The sequence below is a fragment of the Apteryx mantelli genome, chromosome 2, assembly GCF_036417845.1.
Source record: "Apteryx mantelli isolate bAptMan1 chromosome 2, bAptMan1.hap1, whole genome shotgun sequence".
In the NCBI taxonomy this organism is placed as follows: Eukaryota; Metazoa; Chordata; class Aves; order Apterygiformes; family Apterygidae; genus Apteryx; species Apteryx mantelli.
In genome coordinates this window covers 41896838-41912640 of record NC_089979.1, presented here as the reverse complement: position 1 = coordinate 41912640, position 15803 = coordinate 41896838, and the positions used below count along the sequence as shown (strand labels likewise).

The window sequence follows — 15803 nt, the reverse complement described above, 5'->3', positions numbered from 1 at the left end:
TAAAGTTGATAGGTACTCCCAAGATCAACTCCTTTCACTGTGGCCAGTGAGAGTTTGTTCTGAGTAACGATACCATTATCATGCCCCTGGCTGATCATAAAACTGGTAGACAGTTGTAAAATCTGAAGAAGTTTTAGGTGAATTGGATGTGCAGCTGGTAGAATCCTTCCCTTTTTGCAGTGCTACACTGAGGGCAGTAAACCTGTGCGTGAATACACACGAGTGACCACAGAGGTCCAGCTGCAGAATCATGGTGTAAGCTAAAGTCAGATTTCAAAGAGTTACTGATAAGTGTTTTAGTACAGGGTTGGAGAGCAGCTGAAGTTAAACCGAACATGTGGATGTTACTTTTAATATATTAAATAATCTCTCCTGAAAAATAGTTCCTCTAGCGTACGTTCCAGTGTATATGTTATGAATGGTAGTGACAGCGTACTCTTTTAATTTCTTCTTTAAGGATCCACCCACTTCAGTTTCCCTTGGACTCCGAATGGAAGAGATGATTTTCAATTTGGCAGACACACATCTATTCTTTAATGATTTAGAAGTAAGTGTTCATTATTTTAAAACAATAATGGTTATTGAACATTTATCTCTCATTATGAGTTATTGGATAGCTTGAAAATCATTTTTGGTTTTGCTGTTTTACTATGGAAATGTTAGAAAACAGCCCTATGTAATTTAGTCATTAAAATATATAATAATATCTACACTAAATGTCCACATTGGCATCCAAAGGTTACAATGGTTTGAATGGTAGCTTTTTGTCCTCACAGGTCTTTATATTTATGACCGCAGCAGACAAATTGTAGAAGTGGATACACCAAGCCCATCTATAAACATTAGAATTCAATAGTCTGTATAGGCCATTAAATATTAAACTTCCGCTTCTATAAACAGTTAATGGCTGGTTACAGATTTCTCACTTACATCCCACTGTGGGGAAGTATTACCTTAAACCCGAGGGAAATCATTAATGTTGTATATGCTGTCAGTCTCAGTGGCTTATTACACTGGGTCTTCTGCCTTCCCCAGTGGCAGGTACAATTTGTTATATGCTCGGGTTTCTGTGTTACTCCTGGCTCTCTCCTGCGGCATGCTGAGAGTCGCTGGTGTCGGCATGCCAAGAGCTTTTTCGGCCTACACAGACTCTGGTTTGGCGACTCTTGTGAGATCGTTCTAAAACTATCTGAATTGCTGAAAGAGACTGTCACCATAATGCCTGGCTGTTTCAGCTTGAAAGGGAAAAAGCAATTTCTGATCATATTTTAATAACAAGAAAACATGAAAACAGTCAGATTTCTTTCCCATCATAATGAAGACAGCTGTTTATTTAAAATCCAACTGTTAAGCAAGCTTGTGGTGGGGCTGCCAACACACATTAATCATCAAGTTGTTGTTTTGCTAGATTTTAGAAATGTGTGTTATTCCAGACAAGCAAAAGAATCTAAAAGATTCAAATGCAACTTTTGCTGATCAAAGTTAATTGGCAGCAATTGGCCTTTAAATATTTCCTGATGTTTCCCTTTTCAAAATCAAGCAAAATACACCTTATTTAATAGATGAGCCAAAATCATTTGAAAAATGCCAGTGTGATAGACCTCAAATGTGGTTTGTCCAACATCTGTCCTATATTTTGATTTCTTTTCATCTAAAAAGAAACCACTCACAGATGAATTGGCATCTTGCAATGTAATGAAATTACTTAAATGCGCTTTATTTCTTCTTCCATTCCATAGTGAAGTATTTAATTTTTATACTTACAATAAAAGACATGATTTCTTGAAATTTTAAAAAAGTGTTTTATTTCATTAAGGGTATGTAAAGATGTTATTGTTTTGGATATAAGTAATACCATTAATGAGCGATATGTATAGGATTGATTTTCAGACTTGTAGAACAGAAAAACAATGCTAGTTATTTTCCAAATCTGTTTCTGATTTATGGTTGTATTGCATTTTATCCAGAGCAGGAAGAGAAAATACTACCATATCTTACCAGCATGTTCAATAAAGTTCATAGTGTTTTCATTTGTTGTGCATAACCAGATATTTAATAGACATGTAGCTACTTCTTGATACATGAATGTAACTGTCACTGACTTTCATGGAAGTTAACCATATACATCTTAGGGAGAGTGGATTATCTTCTGTAAATTGGCATGTTATGGCCTTAACATTACATCATAGCAGTTTATTCACTGAAGAACTTTGAAGGTAAGTATGAAAAAAGTACTGGTCCAGGTATTTTGCGAAATCATGGGAGCTCATAGAATGAGCTTGGCTCTTTGCATTTCCCTGGTAATGAGGGAATTATCTGACATCTCCAGTCACAAGTATAGTAGTCTAAATGAAGGAGAAGATACAGCACAGTATCTTCTTCATATGTGGCACATGTGCAGGTATGTTCATTTGTGTTCATGTCAGGCGATACGTCAAGACAAAGTTGTGGATTTTGTCATGGGTGTGCTGAGGGGGGGCCAAGGAAACCATCCTTCCTTCCCGTGTGGTCAGCTGATCCACAGGGCATCACAGCAACTGCCTTATCCTCCTGCTCTCTTACAGCTTTTAGGATGGTAATATTCAGATCTCATCTGAGATCTTCAGACAATACAAATAGATAACAGAGCATGCGGGAAAACAGAGAAAGGAAAAGTCCATGTTACTGCCTGGTGGCCACACAACCCCAGTAAAGTTTCATTACTCCTGTGATAAGGCTGGGGGAATGTAGTTGCCTGCCTTATTTCTGAGGAACATGAACTCTAATCTGAAAGATGATGTCCTATCCAAGGGAGTGAAGAGCGTGTTCTGCATGCAGAAGAGTGGGGGTGTGCTTATGGATTGTCATAGGTCTACAGAAAAGCACAGCAGGAGGAGCAAGAGAGCCTGTACTATGTGGGAAGCAGCACATTAGGCCTAGACCTTCCAAAGACTGAGGCTTTCAGTTCCCAAGAAATTTCAGTTTTTTGAAATATCTTTCAGACACATGGTATTTTTGAAGGAATGTACCCTCCTGGAGCTGCTGATTGTCGTTCTTGTAAGTGTCACCATTATCAGCAGGGCCAGCCTAGTTCCCAAGCCCTCTGGCTTTGGAGGAGATTCCCTGCATCCGCCCAGACACTCTAAGCTCTTGGCTCCGTGGCTTGGAAGTTCCGGCTCCCCAACAGCTTGACAGCTTTCCATCAAAACTGTGGGCTATTATCTTGGCCTTGCCTCAAGCTCAAAGCATCTTTCTTGCTGGTGAAGGACGGAGTCTGGAACATCTACTGGTGCTCCCACTCAGGCCTGATCTGTCCCATCTGCATGAGCCAGAGTCTGGGCTGTTGCAGGTCAAGAGATAACTCCACTCAGTAGCCCCAGAGCTTGGGCATTCCTGCGCAGAAATAGTGCGGAAGATAGGCAAATCTGGATTTGAGAACGTGTATAACCAGTAGATACATCTTTGAGCCTAGGCATAATCTAAAGAGGGAGCCTGAGAACTGGTGCCCCCTGCCGCCAGGCTCTCAGGGAGCCCCTCCTGACATGTAGAGAGGCAGACAGGCTTGCAGGCAGGCAATCATCTATCCGAACTTTGGCCGATGGTTCACATTTTTCTAGACACCACAAATTACTTTTTTTTTTAATAAAACTCTTCTTTTCATCAGTCTCTGTCCAGAAGGCTCTAATCAGAATGGTACTCCTGTCACCCAAGCTAGGGGGAAAATATTTTGTCTTCTTATAACCTGCTAAAGACTACCTTACATTTTGAATGCAAAGGGCAGAGTTGCTGTAGGGATCTCCAAAGAATCACTTCATTTGTTTCTTACCTAACCGGCTCTTCATATCCCAAACTAGAGATTCATCTAATTTTATTAGGTTACATTATAAACTTCAGCAGTCATTCTGTAGTCTGCATAAAGTGAATCAATGCCAATAAGCATATCAGTGGCATTCAGAACTCCAATTTATCCATTTTAATTTAGAAAGGGACACAGCCAGGTAAATGAATTAGCTAATTTCCTGTATGTTGCTCTTTAAGTAATAATAATAATAATAATAAAGTGCTTTAAGGAAGTTAACTTTTTTGTTCTCTGTGAATATCCCAAATCTTCGTATATGAAAATCTGTTAATCCATTGCTTGGTATTTTTCAAACTTGATGAAAAAATTTAATCAGATCTCACCCTCTAGCTCTGAAGTAAACATTCTGTACATGAATAGGTGACCTATGCTCAGATTTCCAATTAGTTACTGCACCTCACTTTGTTATAGTTCTTCTATTATTGCTTTAAAAAAAGAAAAGGGAGAGGTGGATTATTTGTTTCACTTTGCACTCATTTCTTTGGAGTAACTGAACTAATTTCAAATTGATATAATATTAAATAATTTCAAATCTTGAAGTAGCATTTATAATTTCTTATGCAGTGTGTTAAATGTGTATGACAAGTATTTTATGTACTAAAAGGAAAAATGTTTACTAATGTATAATTTGAACTAAGTACTCTCACAAGCAATGATTTACTGTATTAATTGCAATTTTATGATTGAATTATGGAACTATACTAGGCTAAACAAAAGCAGAAAATAAGTACAGTGTTTTCAAACATAGACTCTGAAGTCCATCTTTGGGAGTCCAAAATAGGCAGCTTCACTTTGAAAAATATCAGGCACCTGTTGGAAGTAAATTTGGCTGAGCATAGATTGAAAAATTTAAGTTTAGGTTTTCAGTATTGAAAATCATGATTTAAATATGCTATACTCTGTCCTTTAGTAGATTTTTAATGGTGTACAAGAGGGAATAAATATGCTGATGTAATGCTCTCAAGAAAACTAGAATTATATCACCAGAGAATAATGTCTGATTTTACATTCTAATTAGAAATATGTTGTGATAGGGAGCATAAGATATAATATTTTTATGATAGATATGGAGTAATTATGAGTATTAGGTGTTTAGAAAGTATGCTCAAGTGTTTTACAGAATTTAGCAACTTCATGATTGGACTGAGAAGTGGCATCTACCTATTGCATTTTTAAAGGTTGTGTGTATTTAAGTATTTATATCGAATCTCTTAAAAATTTTTTTTCATTTCTTTGACATATCAGATGCACATTATAGCTTGATACCTTATAGGAAGAATTACTGTTTGTGAATAATTATGAACATTTATGAACCTTTTTTTAAAAAGTGAATTCAGTGGTTTGCAAACCCTATTCTAAAATGATAATATCTCATTAGCTCTGTTCTTTTAGAAAGTTATAATGTTTGTTTTTTTCTGAAGCTGGAAATATCACTTTCTTCATTTCCCAGGCTCATGAAGCCTTTTTTTTAAATCTTACCTGATACTTTTTACGAATAATATACTTTCTTTTTTATCTCAGTGTTGAATTTTATTACAGTCATTAGAAATCCAATTAATTTGTAGTTTTCTTTCAGAATTATTTGTTTTTTATCTTTCAAGCTTTTTATTTTATTTCTCTTTGTTCATTTCAGATTTTTGGTGTGGATTTTTATGAGTTTTTTTTTCAATATAAGTGTTTATATATTATGAAACTATAAATAATTTCATTTTGACACCTCTAAGAAAGGAAACAATGCATAACGGCACAATAATGATGACTGGCATTCAATTTCTCCCATTAATGAAGGATACATAATGCATAGTCAGGGCTTCATAATTCACTTTTGTTTGTGAAGTCTCCATATGCTAAGTGATGATATGTTTATGAAAGTCATTTATTATGAATGGCAGTATGGTATGAGTTTTTCGGCTACCTTAGTATCTCTTAATGACAAAAAGAAGAGGGAAAACTATTAGGCATTACCGTAAAGCCATAACTTTTGTTCTTCAGGAAAAATAAAAGATAACTAATGTTACATTCTAACAATTAGCATTACTGAGCTTGGCTACTTTCTTCACATTTGCCATTATAACTATAAAAAGAAAGAAGAAATAAGGTCCATGGGATAGATAGTAGCTTGGAAATACAATAGAGATTTATATTCATTTCTCCTCGAATTCTTACTTAAAATCCACCCAGATATTCATTACTGTGCTCTTGATGGATGTTCACAGCATAGTCTCTTCTGTGTTTAGAAAAGAGCTGCATAACTGCTTTATGATTGAAACATAAGCTTTGTATTACTTCAGTTTAATTCACCTTTAAAGCATTGCATTAGCACATTATTGTGTACAGCCCCTCTCAAATGTTGCCTGCTTTAGGGTTGCAGGTAATTTCCATGCTGTGCAGCTCTCGGCGGTGCCTGTACTCCAGGCTGGATGCAGCTGCAGCCTGGAAGCCAGTACACAGCAGCTCGCCCCCCCGGGCCTGGGTGCTGAGCACCTTTGCTGCTCCCTTGTCCTTGCCAACTGCTGTCACTGTTGGTGTATCAGCCCTCCCAGAGAAGTGGCAGACAAGCAGCAGTCTGTGCTGATCGGACTCTCCTGCCTTTTCAATCTGTGGGAGGGTTAATAAAGTTCAATTAATACTCATATCTTTTAAAAATCCTACTCTTTACATAGTATACTATACTATCTTTAGTATATGTACCTGGCTCTCACAAAACATCAAGATACTGACTTACGTAGATGCCACTTTTCAAAAATTAAAGCAAAGAATAAATAGCAATTACATCCTTGCACTCTCACAGTCTGTGTTTAGCCTGTAGACATCCTCCCTCTACCGATATGGTGACAAATCCTTCTGGGACTCCTGTAGCTCTGTAATTGTTAGCTTGGATTTACTCAGATCTAAAAAATGATAGGGAGAAATAAACTGCCAGTATTTTTTTACGAAACCTTCCCTTTGTGGATTGTTTTCAGCTTAATTTGCTATGAGGCCTTCATGCTTATTGTTTGTAGCTCTCAGTTTTTGTCTATCGGTATTTATCAAGATCACCTCTCCCTCATATTCCTTATGACCTCAAGGCAGAGTGTGGAGGGCAGTTTTTACTACTTGAAATGCAACTGGCTTATCTGAGACCCAGCAGTATTCAGAGTCCTTCTGTTCCCCAGAGAATCATTACAGGATCTCTAAGGCCCACACTGCAATAGTCAGACCCCAAAGCAGTCCCTCTTGGCACTGAAGCAGTGGGCGGTATCTCCTGTGCTAACACTGGGCGTTGGAAGGGATTGTCCCACAAACTGAGGCTCCAGGGAGACCTTAGCGATAGCGAAACAGGACTTTGCAGGCCTTGGAAGGAAAACAACTAAACCCAGTACAGCTGCAACGAAGCCTGATCACGGAGCAAAACTCTTCTGACATTAGTCCCTTTGGCTTCAACCTCCTGTGTGTGAAACTAGCTCCCTGTTACTTGAAGCGAAAGCACCATATAAATCACTTCCGGGCCTCAAGGACACCTTTTCTTCATCACAAGGACAAATATGCGTCTCATCTTCAGTCTGCAAATTCTCTCCTTTGTAGGTCTCTCAGCAACACCACAGTCTCCACTAAGGGACCGTCCTCCCAGGTTCTTCAGTGACCATGCACACAGATATGTCCCCAGTATCCCACACGGTGCCCTGTAGGAATGCTTTTGAAGCAATAAATGTTCTGTTACTTTAATCTGAAGGAGGAAGGGAAGCTACTTCCTCTCAGACTTGATACATTAATATGCCAGAGACCCAGGTTGGTACCTTTTAGCGCAGTAGCACAGTAGCACTCTGATTTAGGATCAGAGGCCCTATGATAATGCATATTATTGAATAATAACATTCACCAGATTTCTTACTGTGTGCAAGCTACTGCGCATCTCACAGCACCACAGTCACTGTAGAGTGACTTTCTCAAAGTGTTTTAGCACATCTGGTCCTGGAGTCAAGCAATCTAACAAGTGAACTGCTTGGATGCAAGCTAGCACATAAGTGCAGGCTTGGAGCAAGCTGGAGAGCAGGATGGCCACTATTAGCATGTGGAAGTACCCTTCCATCATCTCACCCCTTCTGGAAGTGCCATAGATCCAGTTTTGGGCAGGCGTGACAGGTCTGATGTCACCTAGATACAGGCTTCAACCAAGTTGTTCAGAGGCCCACAGTCAGTGACGGAAACTGGCAGAGCAGCACAAACATAGCCAGAAAGGCCAAGGAAGAAAAAGGATTGTTAAAACACCATCACCGGAAAGAAAAGCCTTCTGAATTTCTCTGCACAGAAACATTGGTTCAAAATTGTTTTGTATCTGAGGCCATGTTCCAAGCTCTGAACAGGTTAAACATTTACAGGTTCTGGTGTACACATTTTGCATATACATGTGTTGAATGAAGAGACATATGGTTCATTTTTGTAATTGCCACTAATTTGTAAATCCTGATCAGTCTTTTTTTCCCCTCTTTATGCCTTCATCTTGTTATCTACAGAAAGAATGATAATGATGATAAGGGTAGTATCAACAGATAGAAGGATGTTAATTATGTCATACTGTTCTCAAGAGGGAAAGGAGACAAGGGAAAGGAAAGCTATGTAAATGATAAGGCTGGTGGCTGTAGTAGTTTTTACTGTGCACAGTTGTAGCTGACTTGCTAAGAGTGCTTCAGTTCAGTCTCTTTAACATCTTACTCCTTGGGAGCATACTGGCACAAATGCCATCCATGTTGACACAATCAGAAAATTTGTGGATACAATCACAGAATCACAGAATGGTTGAGGCTGGAAGGGACCTCTGGAGATCATCTAGTCCAACCCCCCTACTCAAGCAGGGTCACCTAGAGCACGTTGACCGGGATCGTGTCCAGGCGGGTTTTGAGTATCTCCAGAGAAGGAGACTCCACAACCTCTCTGGGCAACCTGTTCCAGTGCTCTGTCACCCTCACAGTAAAGCAGCTTTTCCTCATGTTCAGATGGAACTGCCTGTGTTTCAGTTTGTGCCCATTGCCTCGCATCCTGTCACTGGGCACCACTGAAAAGAGTCTGGCCCCATCCTCTTGACACCTAGATATGTCTATACACTGATCCCCTCTCAGCTTTCTCTTCTCCAGGCTAAACAGGCCCAGCTCTTTCAGTCTTTCCTCATAAGAGAGATGCTCCAGTCCCCTAATCATCTTCGTAGCCCTATGCTGGACTCTCTCCAGTAGCTCCATGTCTCTGTTGTACTGGGGAGCCCAGAACTGGACACAACACTCCAGAGGTGGCCTCAGCAGGGCTGAGTAGAGGGGGAGCATCACCTCCCTCGACGTGCTGGCAACACTCTTCCTAATGCACCCCAGGATACCATTGGCCTTCTTGGCCACAAGGGCACATTGCTGCCTCATGCTTAACTTGGTGTCCACCAGCACTCCCAGGTCCTTCTCGGCAGAGCTGCTTTCCAGCAGGTCAACCCCCAACCTGTCCTGGTGCCTGGGGTTATTCCTCCCTAGGTGCAGGACCCTGCACTTGCCTTTGTTGAACTTCATGAGGTTCCTCTCTGCCCACCTCTCCAGCCTGTCCAGGTCTCTGAATGGCAGCACAGCCTTCTGGGGTATCAGCCACTCCTCCCAGTTAATCAACTTACAAAAAAATCTAAAGTAACAAAAAACATTGCAAATTGTCATCCAAGAAAATTTCCCAGTTTTCTATTGTATTTTAACAGTTGGAGTTGTTCAAGTTTGAGTTATTCATGCATAGCTGTTGAAGTCTTTTAAAAACCATTGAAAAAATATTTAGATAAGAAGAGCATTAGTCACCATTAGTCATTGCAGTATTTCAGGTGGCTGTGTCTGTGGCCTAGTGATCAGTATGAAGTCCATGTAGTCTGTTGTTTGGTAAGCAGAGGCGTCTGTTTGGGACTCTGAGATTTTGCTGTATTACAAATGAGCTAAAGAGTAGGTAGGCAGCCTTAGTGATGAAATGCATTGATATGTCAAATTACCCAATATAGTAAAGAGCATTTGTCAGTGGCATCCATACTAATGAAGAAGGGTTTGTGATAGACAGCAAATTATCTTTTAGTGGTATTAATCCCATCTCCAAGATGGTACTTTGAAATAATTTCTAGCAGAAAACAAAAACATGTTTTGCCCACATAGTCACCCAAATTGCACATTCAGAGGTCTTCCTTCAAGTGAAAGACTTAAAAAGTTCTTGTCCCCTTCCCAGGAAATAAAGTACCAAAATTTGCATGTTTTTCATGGGCAGCAATATGGGTACCTTCACATTACAGCTAGGTTCTGTAGAGCCTGAAGTATCAGATTTAAAGATCTGCCAGTCTAGGAGATACTGTATTGAAGGGCAGTGGTAAGGTACTACCTGAAAGTCTCACATCAGAGAAGTACATAGACAGGGTCTGTTGCTGGGATCTCAAATCTACCCCGCATGTGGTTGCTTTAATTGCATTGCTCCTGTGCTGCAATCTCAGGCTCTGAATTGTAACATAAAAATGGCAATATAATTAATGAGTGTCACGTGCAGACTCGATCCACTGCTTGATGGTTCAGTGCACTTTAGATCCCAAACTAGGTCATGACGTGATTTATCCTGAAGGCCTCTTAGTGCCAGAAGTGCCATTTCAGATGTGAATAGACCCTTTTTATTATGTAACTCAGCCCAGTAGTCTGTAGTAGTAAAACAATGGTGTCAAATGAATGTGTAATTAGTTGATATTAACAGTACAAGCAGCTAATGTTACTATTAATTAATGTATTGCTTTCAGTTTATTCTTGCACAGAGAAGCTTCTCTTTGACTTTTAATATTTCAGGGTGCTGGCGCGAACAAAATGTTTTTTACATTTTCTTTAAACATTATGAATACCACTGGAACAAGAACCTATCTACTATAGATGTAAATACTATAGTTATGACTCATTCTATATAACACATTCATAAGTTTCCTAAGTAATCCATTATTGGTTTATAACCTAAAAATCTAAGAAGTTTCACAAATTCAAATAACATTCCTGAGCAACAGATTTTGTGTTTGGGTCTCTGATTTAGCTGACAGATGTGTAAAACCTCATACAGCCAGTCAACTCCCTGGTGCAGCTGCATATGCTGAAGAGCGCAAGTTATTCCAGCTAAGATCAACATTAACTTACACTCAAATATCTTTCCCAGCCCACCCTTTCTGTTCATGTAAAGCAGTTATTTTGTGCTGATTCCACCACTTTGAGGCAAAGTTTTTTTTTTCCTTAACGGACTCTTTCAATGCAAAACACAGAATATAAACTGGAAAAGAGAGCATAACAGTCACCTTAAAAAAATCTCTTCATGTTGCTTTAGGTTCCATCTTAGATAGCAAACCACAGATTTGCATTAGTCACGTTGGTGTTTTAAGTGGATTAGTCTCTGAAAATATTGTGCCTTTTATTTTAGGAGAGCTTGACGAAGCTAAGTGTCGTCCTTTTATGCCTTTTTCAGGATGAGATCACATTAGCCAGTCCTAAGACTTAAGTACAAAGATTGGATACCACAGAGTAGGCATTTTAGCAGTACACATGATAGGTAGTTACTATCAACCTCTTCAGCCTAGGTTTGGTTTTAGCATGAATTTGCAATGTTACCAGTGCAGTTTTCTGGCATCTTGAGAGCTGTCATGGAGTTTGCACTGGTGTGCCTAGTTGTGACTACTATGATTGTAGTTTAAATTGTAAGAAAATATGCACATACATGTATTTTAAGCAGATCTGTTTGTGCTTTTTTTTTTTTTTGCAGAAATTGTATTAAAATGTTGCTACAGGGAGAAAAATTAAGTGTCTTTCATTCATTTTCTTTTAAAAGCATGAAAGTAGTGCTTGAAGTTGGTTCCCAAAATGTTTGAGTTTCACAGTCTCAGGAGATTTCTACTGTTTCAGTGTGGTTACAATAAGGCCTCTATCTGAATTTCATCCAGTTCAATGGTCTAATGAAACTTTAAAGAAGGGGCGGGGGGATTATTCCCTTTGCTCATTGCGGTATCACTTTTTTATTCTATGTTTTAAAATAAAATATGACTTCTGTTAATTGTCTGTATTTTAAAAGTTTGTCTTTAGATACAGTTATGGAGCTGAGTTATTCTGTAGTGAACCAAAGCTATCTTAAAGTGTGCTATTAAAACATGAGTATTTAATGAGGATTTTAAAAACATAAATGAAAAGCAGCAACAAAAGAAACAATGAGGTATTGAAGTAATGAAGTATTTGTTTTATTTTTTCCATAATCCTTGTCCAGTTAGAGCAGGGCAGTCCTGGCAGGGACTCTCTCTCTGCACACTTTCTGAATGTTACTTTAACTAATATGCAGATATGAGGCTAGAACTATTAAATATTCAGTGATAGTGGAATACAGACTGCTGACACGAGTACTAAACTTAACTAAAATATTGTTGCCGCAAGAAGAAAGAGATCAGATATATCTAAACAAATGATCCTTTCAGAACACTAAAAGATTGTTTGTCAGGTGAAGGATCTCCTATTTTTCTCTGTGCATTTGTATAACTCCCATCGCCAGTGTAAGAGATGGATGCACGGGGAAATAACAACTCATTCCTTAACATTGGTAGACACAGAGAAGAGCCAATTGTAGCAGCAAACCTCAAGTGGGAGGTTTTCTAAGTATTTGCTCTGACTAAAATGTTTAAAAATAACTGGTGAAATATTTTAATATTCATTTATTGGACAAAAATGTGTGTATATATATGTATATGTATTTAAAAGGTATTTACAAATACAAAATTCCTATTATGGACATGGCTTGGCATAAATTAAGCCATAATTGCCTACAAATAAGGGATGACAAACAGAACAAAAAGACAATGAAAACATACACCAACTTTTTTTTATTCCGTCACTTTAATAAATTCAGACATAAATTTGAATACAAGCAACCTCTGACTCCCAAACTATCAAGAGGACTGACTAAAAAAATAAAAGTCTTTTTCCTGAATCTAATCTGCACTAGTCTAGTCTTTAATAAAGCAAATATAATGACTAACATCTTTCACAAAACTCATACAGCAAAGATTTTTTTAAATTATTCATTATGTTGTAAATATATACATCTTGCTTCTTACTATAGGAAGGGAGGAACATAGGAGAAAAAGTTTCATTTGGTGGAAACTTTTAGTTTATTATCCAAAATAGATTCAAGCATCTATGCTGATGTACTATTTTGGGTTTGGGGAAAAGATCTATAATTTAAAATATAACATTATATACTAAGAAAGAACCCTGAATATTGCTTGTTTGAGTCCACTTCTGTCTTTTTTTTTAATTAAAAATGAAATACTGTGAAAAGAGGATTTTAAAAACTTGCGAACAACAAAAAATACATTTACTAAAACAAGTTAAATCAGCAATATGGTAATATAACTTTTATATATAAACTTCGTATGGTCATACAAAGGGTTAAGCTGTGTGATTTCAGGATAAAAGGTTTCCTGAGTTGACTATTATTCCTATGGTCTGCCAACAACTTTGCAATAAATGGAATGATTTTTATGGGAATGTGGTTATTCACAGCAAGACTACAGTTGGTGTCAGTATGAAAAATTCTTCTTTAGTAGATTCTCTCAGCAGGGATAACAGATCTAAAAGAAAGGCAAAAAGTAGTTACAGAGAGCTCTGGCTGGTGTTGGTGACAAATTATGTTTACAGAATGATGGGTTAACCCATTGAAAAGGAAGAAATCAGAACAACAGTAAATCAGAGCTTTGCTCTTCTGAGTACTGCTGTTCCAAAACAAGTTACTTCTGGTAATGTGCATTGTTTAATAGCTCCCATTTCTCTTATCCATAAAGCAAATGAGACTTTTAGGCTTTGAGTTGCAGTAGTGTAAAATAATTCTTCAGAAATCAGTAAAATTACTGCAAAGTTATACCATTGTCCTTGAGATAAGAGTCTGGCTCATAACATAAAATATTCAGATGTATGAGTTAGAATAAAATTCTTCTCCTTTGATTAGATCTTTTATTAAAGTACTCTTAGTATGAATTTTTTATTTATAAACTTCTTGATGTATTTTGAAATATTACTAGAAGGAAAGTTTGACAGAGGACACATTAGTATATTAATGAACTTACTTAGCTGGTATTAACTTAACTATTGCATTTAGGTTCTGTTAGTCATAAGCTTTCAGAATACTCTTTTAACAGTTGATTAAGTCAGTGGCAATTCCATGATAATTGGTTTTAGCTTTCATTTAAAATGAGGAGTAATAAAGTTACATAGAATTTAATGATTCTCCCAAAACCATACTTCATGGTTCTTAATCATTCACTCATTCATTTATAAAGTCACTGAAGTGTCTTTTTTTTGTTACTGTTTTGGTTAGGATTATTTTTTTAAGAAATACTTAGCAGCTGTTTAATGGGTAAACATAGCAACATTGAGTGCCTCCCGCTCTTTGTTTCTCTCATGCACAATTACCCCAGTTCTATTTAAACCATTTCATTTGCAGACCTGTCACAGAGCTTTACAAGACCTCACTGTAGCATTGTGGCATGAATTTCCTTTGTTGTGCTGAGATCACCAATGATCCAGGTACCAGCAAAGAAGAAAATCAGCCTAGCTGTGTCGATGTCAGAAAAAAATGTTTATTGAGTACAGAAGAACAGTGTTGGCGATAGGTGGAGATTAATTTCTCTTGAGGTGAACAGATGGGTTTATTGACCCAAAAATAAATATTGACTGAGATGATGCCAAAGACAAGGCCATTACATCTAATATTCTCTCAAACCAGAAGAAAAAATGCTCATTCTTAACTATTCTAAATATCTTCATCAGAAATATTTAAAAAACAATCTAAGAGAAATATTTTTTTTGAAAATAATATTCAAGAGAGCATGGTAGTACAGAAGTAGCTGAAAACAGAATTAACTCTTGATGGTTGTTTAATGATCATTCATTTTGGTCATGTGAATAGTTATTGCTGGTAATGTAAAAGTTGAGAATTTAACAGTCCAGCTTGTTATAAAATGACCGGTTTTGCCAGATGACCTTCATTTAGCAATGAACATTAGGTCTGGTTCTGCAACAGTGAGAAATAACTGTTTTCATGAAGGACCTATCTGGTTTTGGTAAAGTTAATCTGATTTGTCTGTGGTTGTAAGATGGATCCTAGAAAGTCTTGGCAGACCTTTGATCCTTCACTTCCCAAGTGTACCTGGATGTTGAATATGAAATAACTGTAGTCAACTGTTACAAAAAACAGGCAGGAAGGACTGTGGAACATACTGAAAATAGATTTCTAGGCCATCAAACTCCAAAAAAAAAAAAAAAGGTTTTTACTGGAAAGCCAGTGCAATAAGCTTTATTCCTGGTGAGATGCAAGGGATGGCTGTAGGGAGAGGGAAACTTCACATAGAACTAGCTGAGTTATCTTCCCCTCATCCCCAAATAGTGCAAGGATGTCCACTGAACTAATCCAGAATACAGTCTGCATCATTCAGAGTCCTGCAGAGGAATACCTATCCAAAAATGCCTTTTATCCTTCTAGCTGAAAAGGAGTGTACCTCATCCTACTGTTTGCAATGTCTGTAACTGGAACTTGCAGACCTGACTTACTGGTTCTCTATATGAGGATCCCACCATGAAACTTCTGTTATTTTACTTTCAACCTTACAGAAAGTTCTGGGAAAACAGAATCTGATTATTCTGAAAGCTTCAGTGATGCTTTTTTTTTTTACATCACTATATTCAATTTTAGATGTAATCCTAAATTTTAAGATTCTTTAAGTCCTATGAAGAATAGCAGATTTTACTTTCTAATGAACCAGTCAGTGGTTGTGGACTCCCTTCCAGCAGGCAGTGCAGCAGTGTTGTTAACATTTGGTTTTCCACAGTAACAATCCAAGAACAGCTCAATTTCCCCCTAGGAAGGAAGGAACAAAAGGAAAGGGAATAGAAATCTTGGTGAGGAATTTTCCCTGATATGTGTATGAGGG

At 37.7% G+C, this 15803-nt stretch overlaps 1 protein-coding gene across 1 annotated transcript in view; it reads left to right on the top strand.

Annotated features, from left to right (window-relative positions):
- Window positions 1–15803, top strand: part of EYA1 (EYA transcriptional coactivator and phosphatase 1) — an 85259-nt gene that overhangs the window by 47288 nt on the left and 22168 nt on the right. Inside the window, exon 12 of the mRNA XM_067292342.1 lies at window positions 458–547. Within this exon, the coding sequence (XP_067148443.1) occupies window positions 458–547 (90 nt within the window). The remainder of the gene's footprint in view (window positions 1–457; window positions 548–15803) is intronic.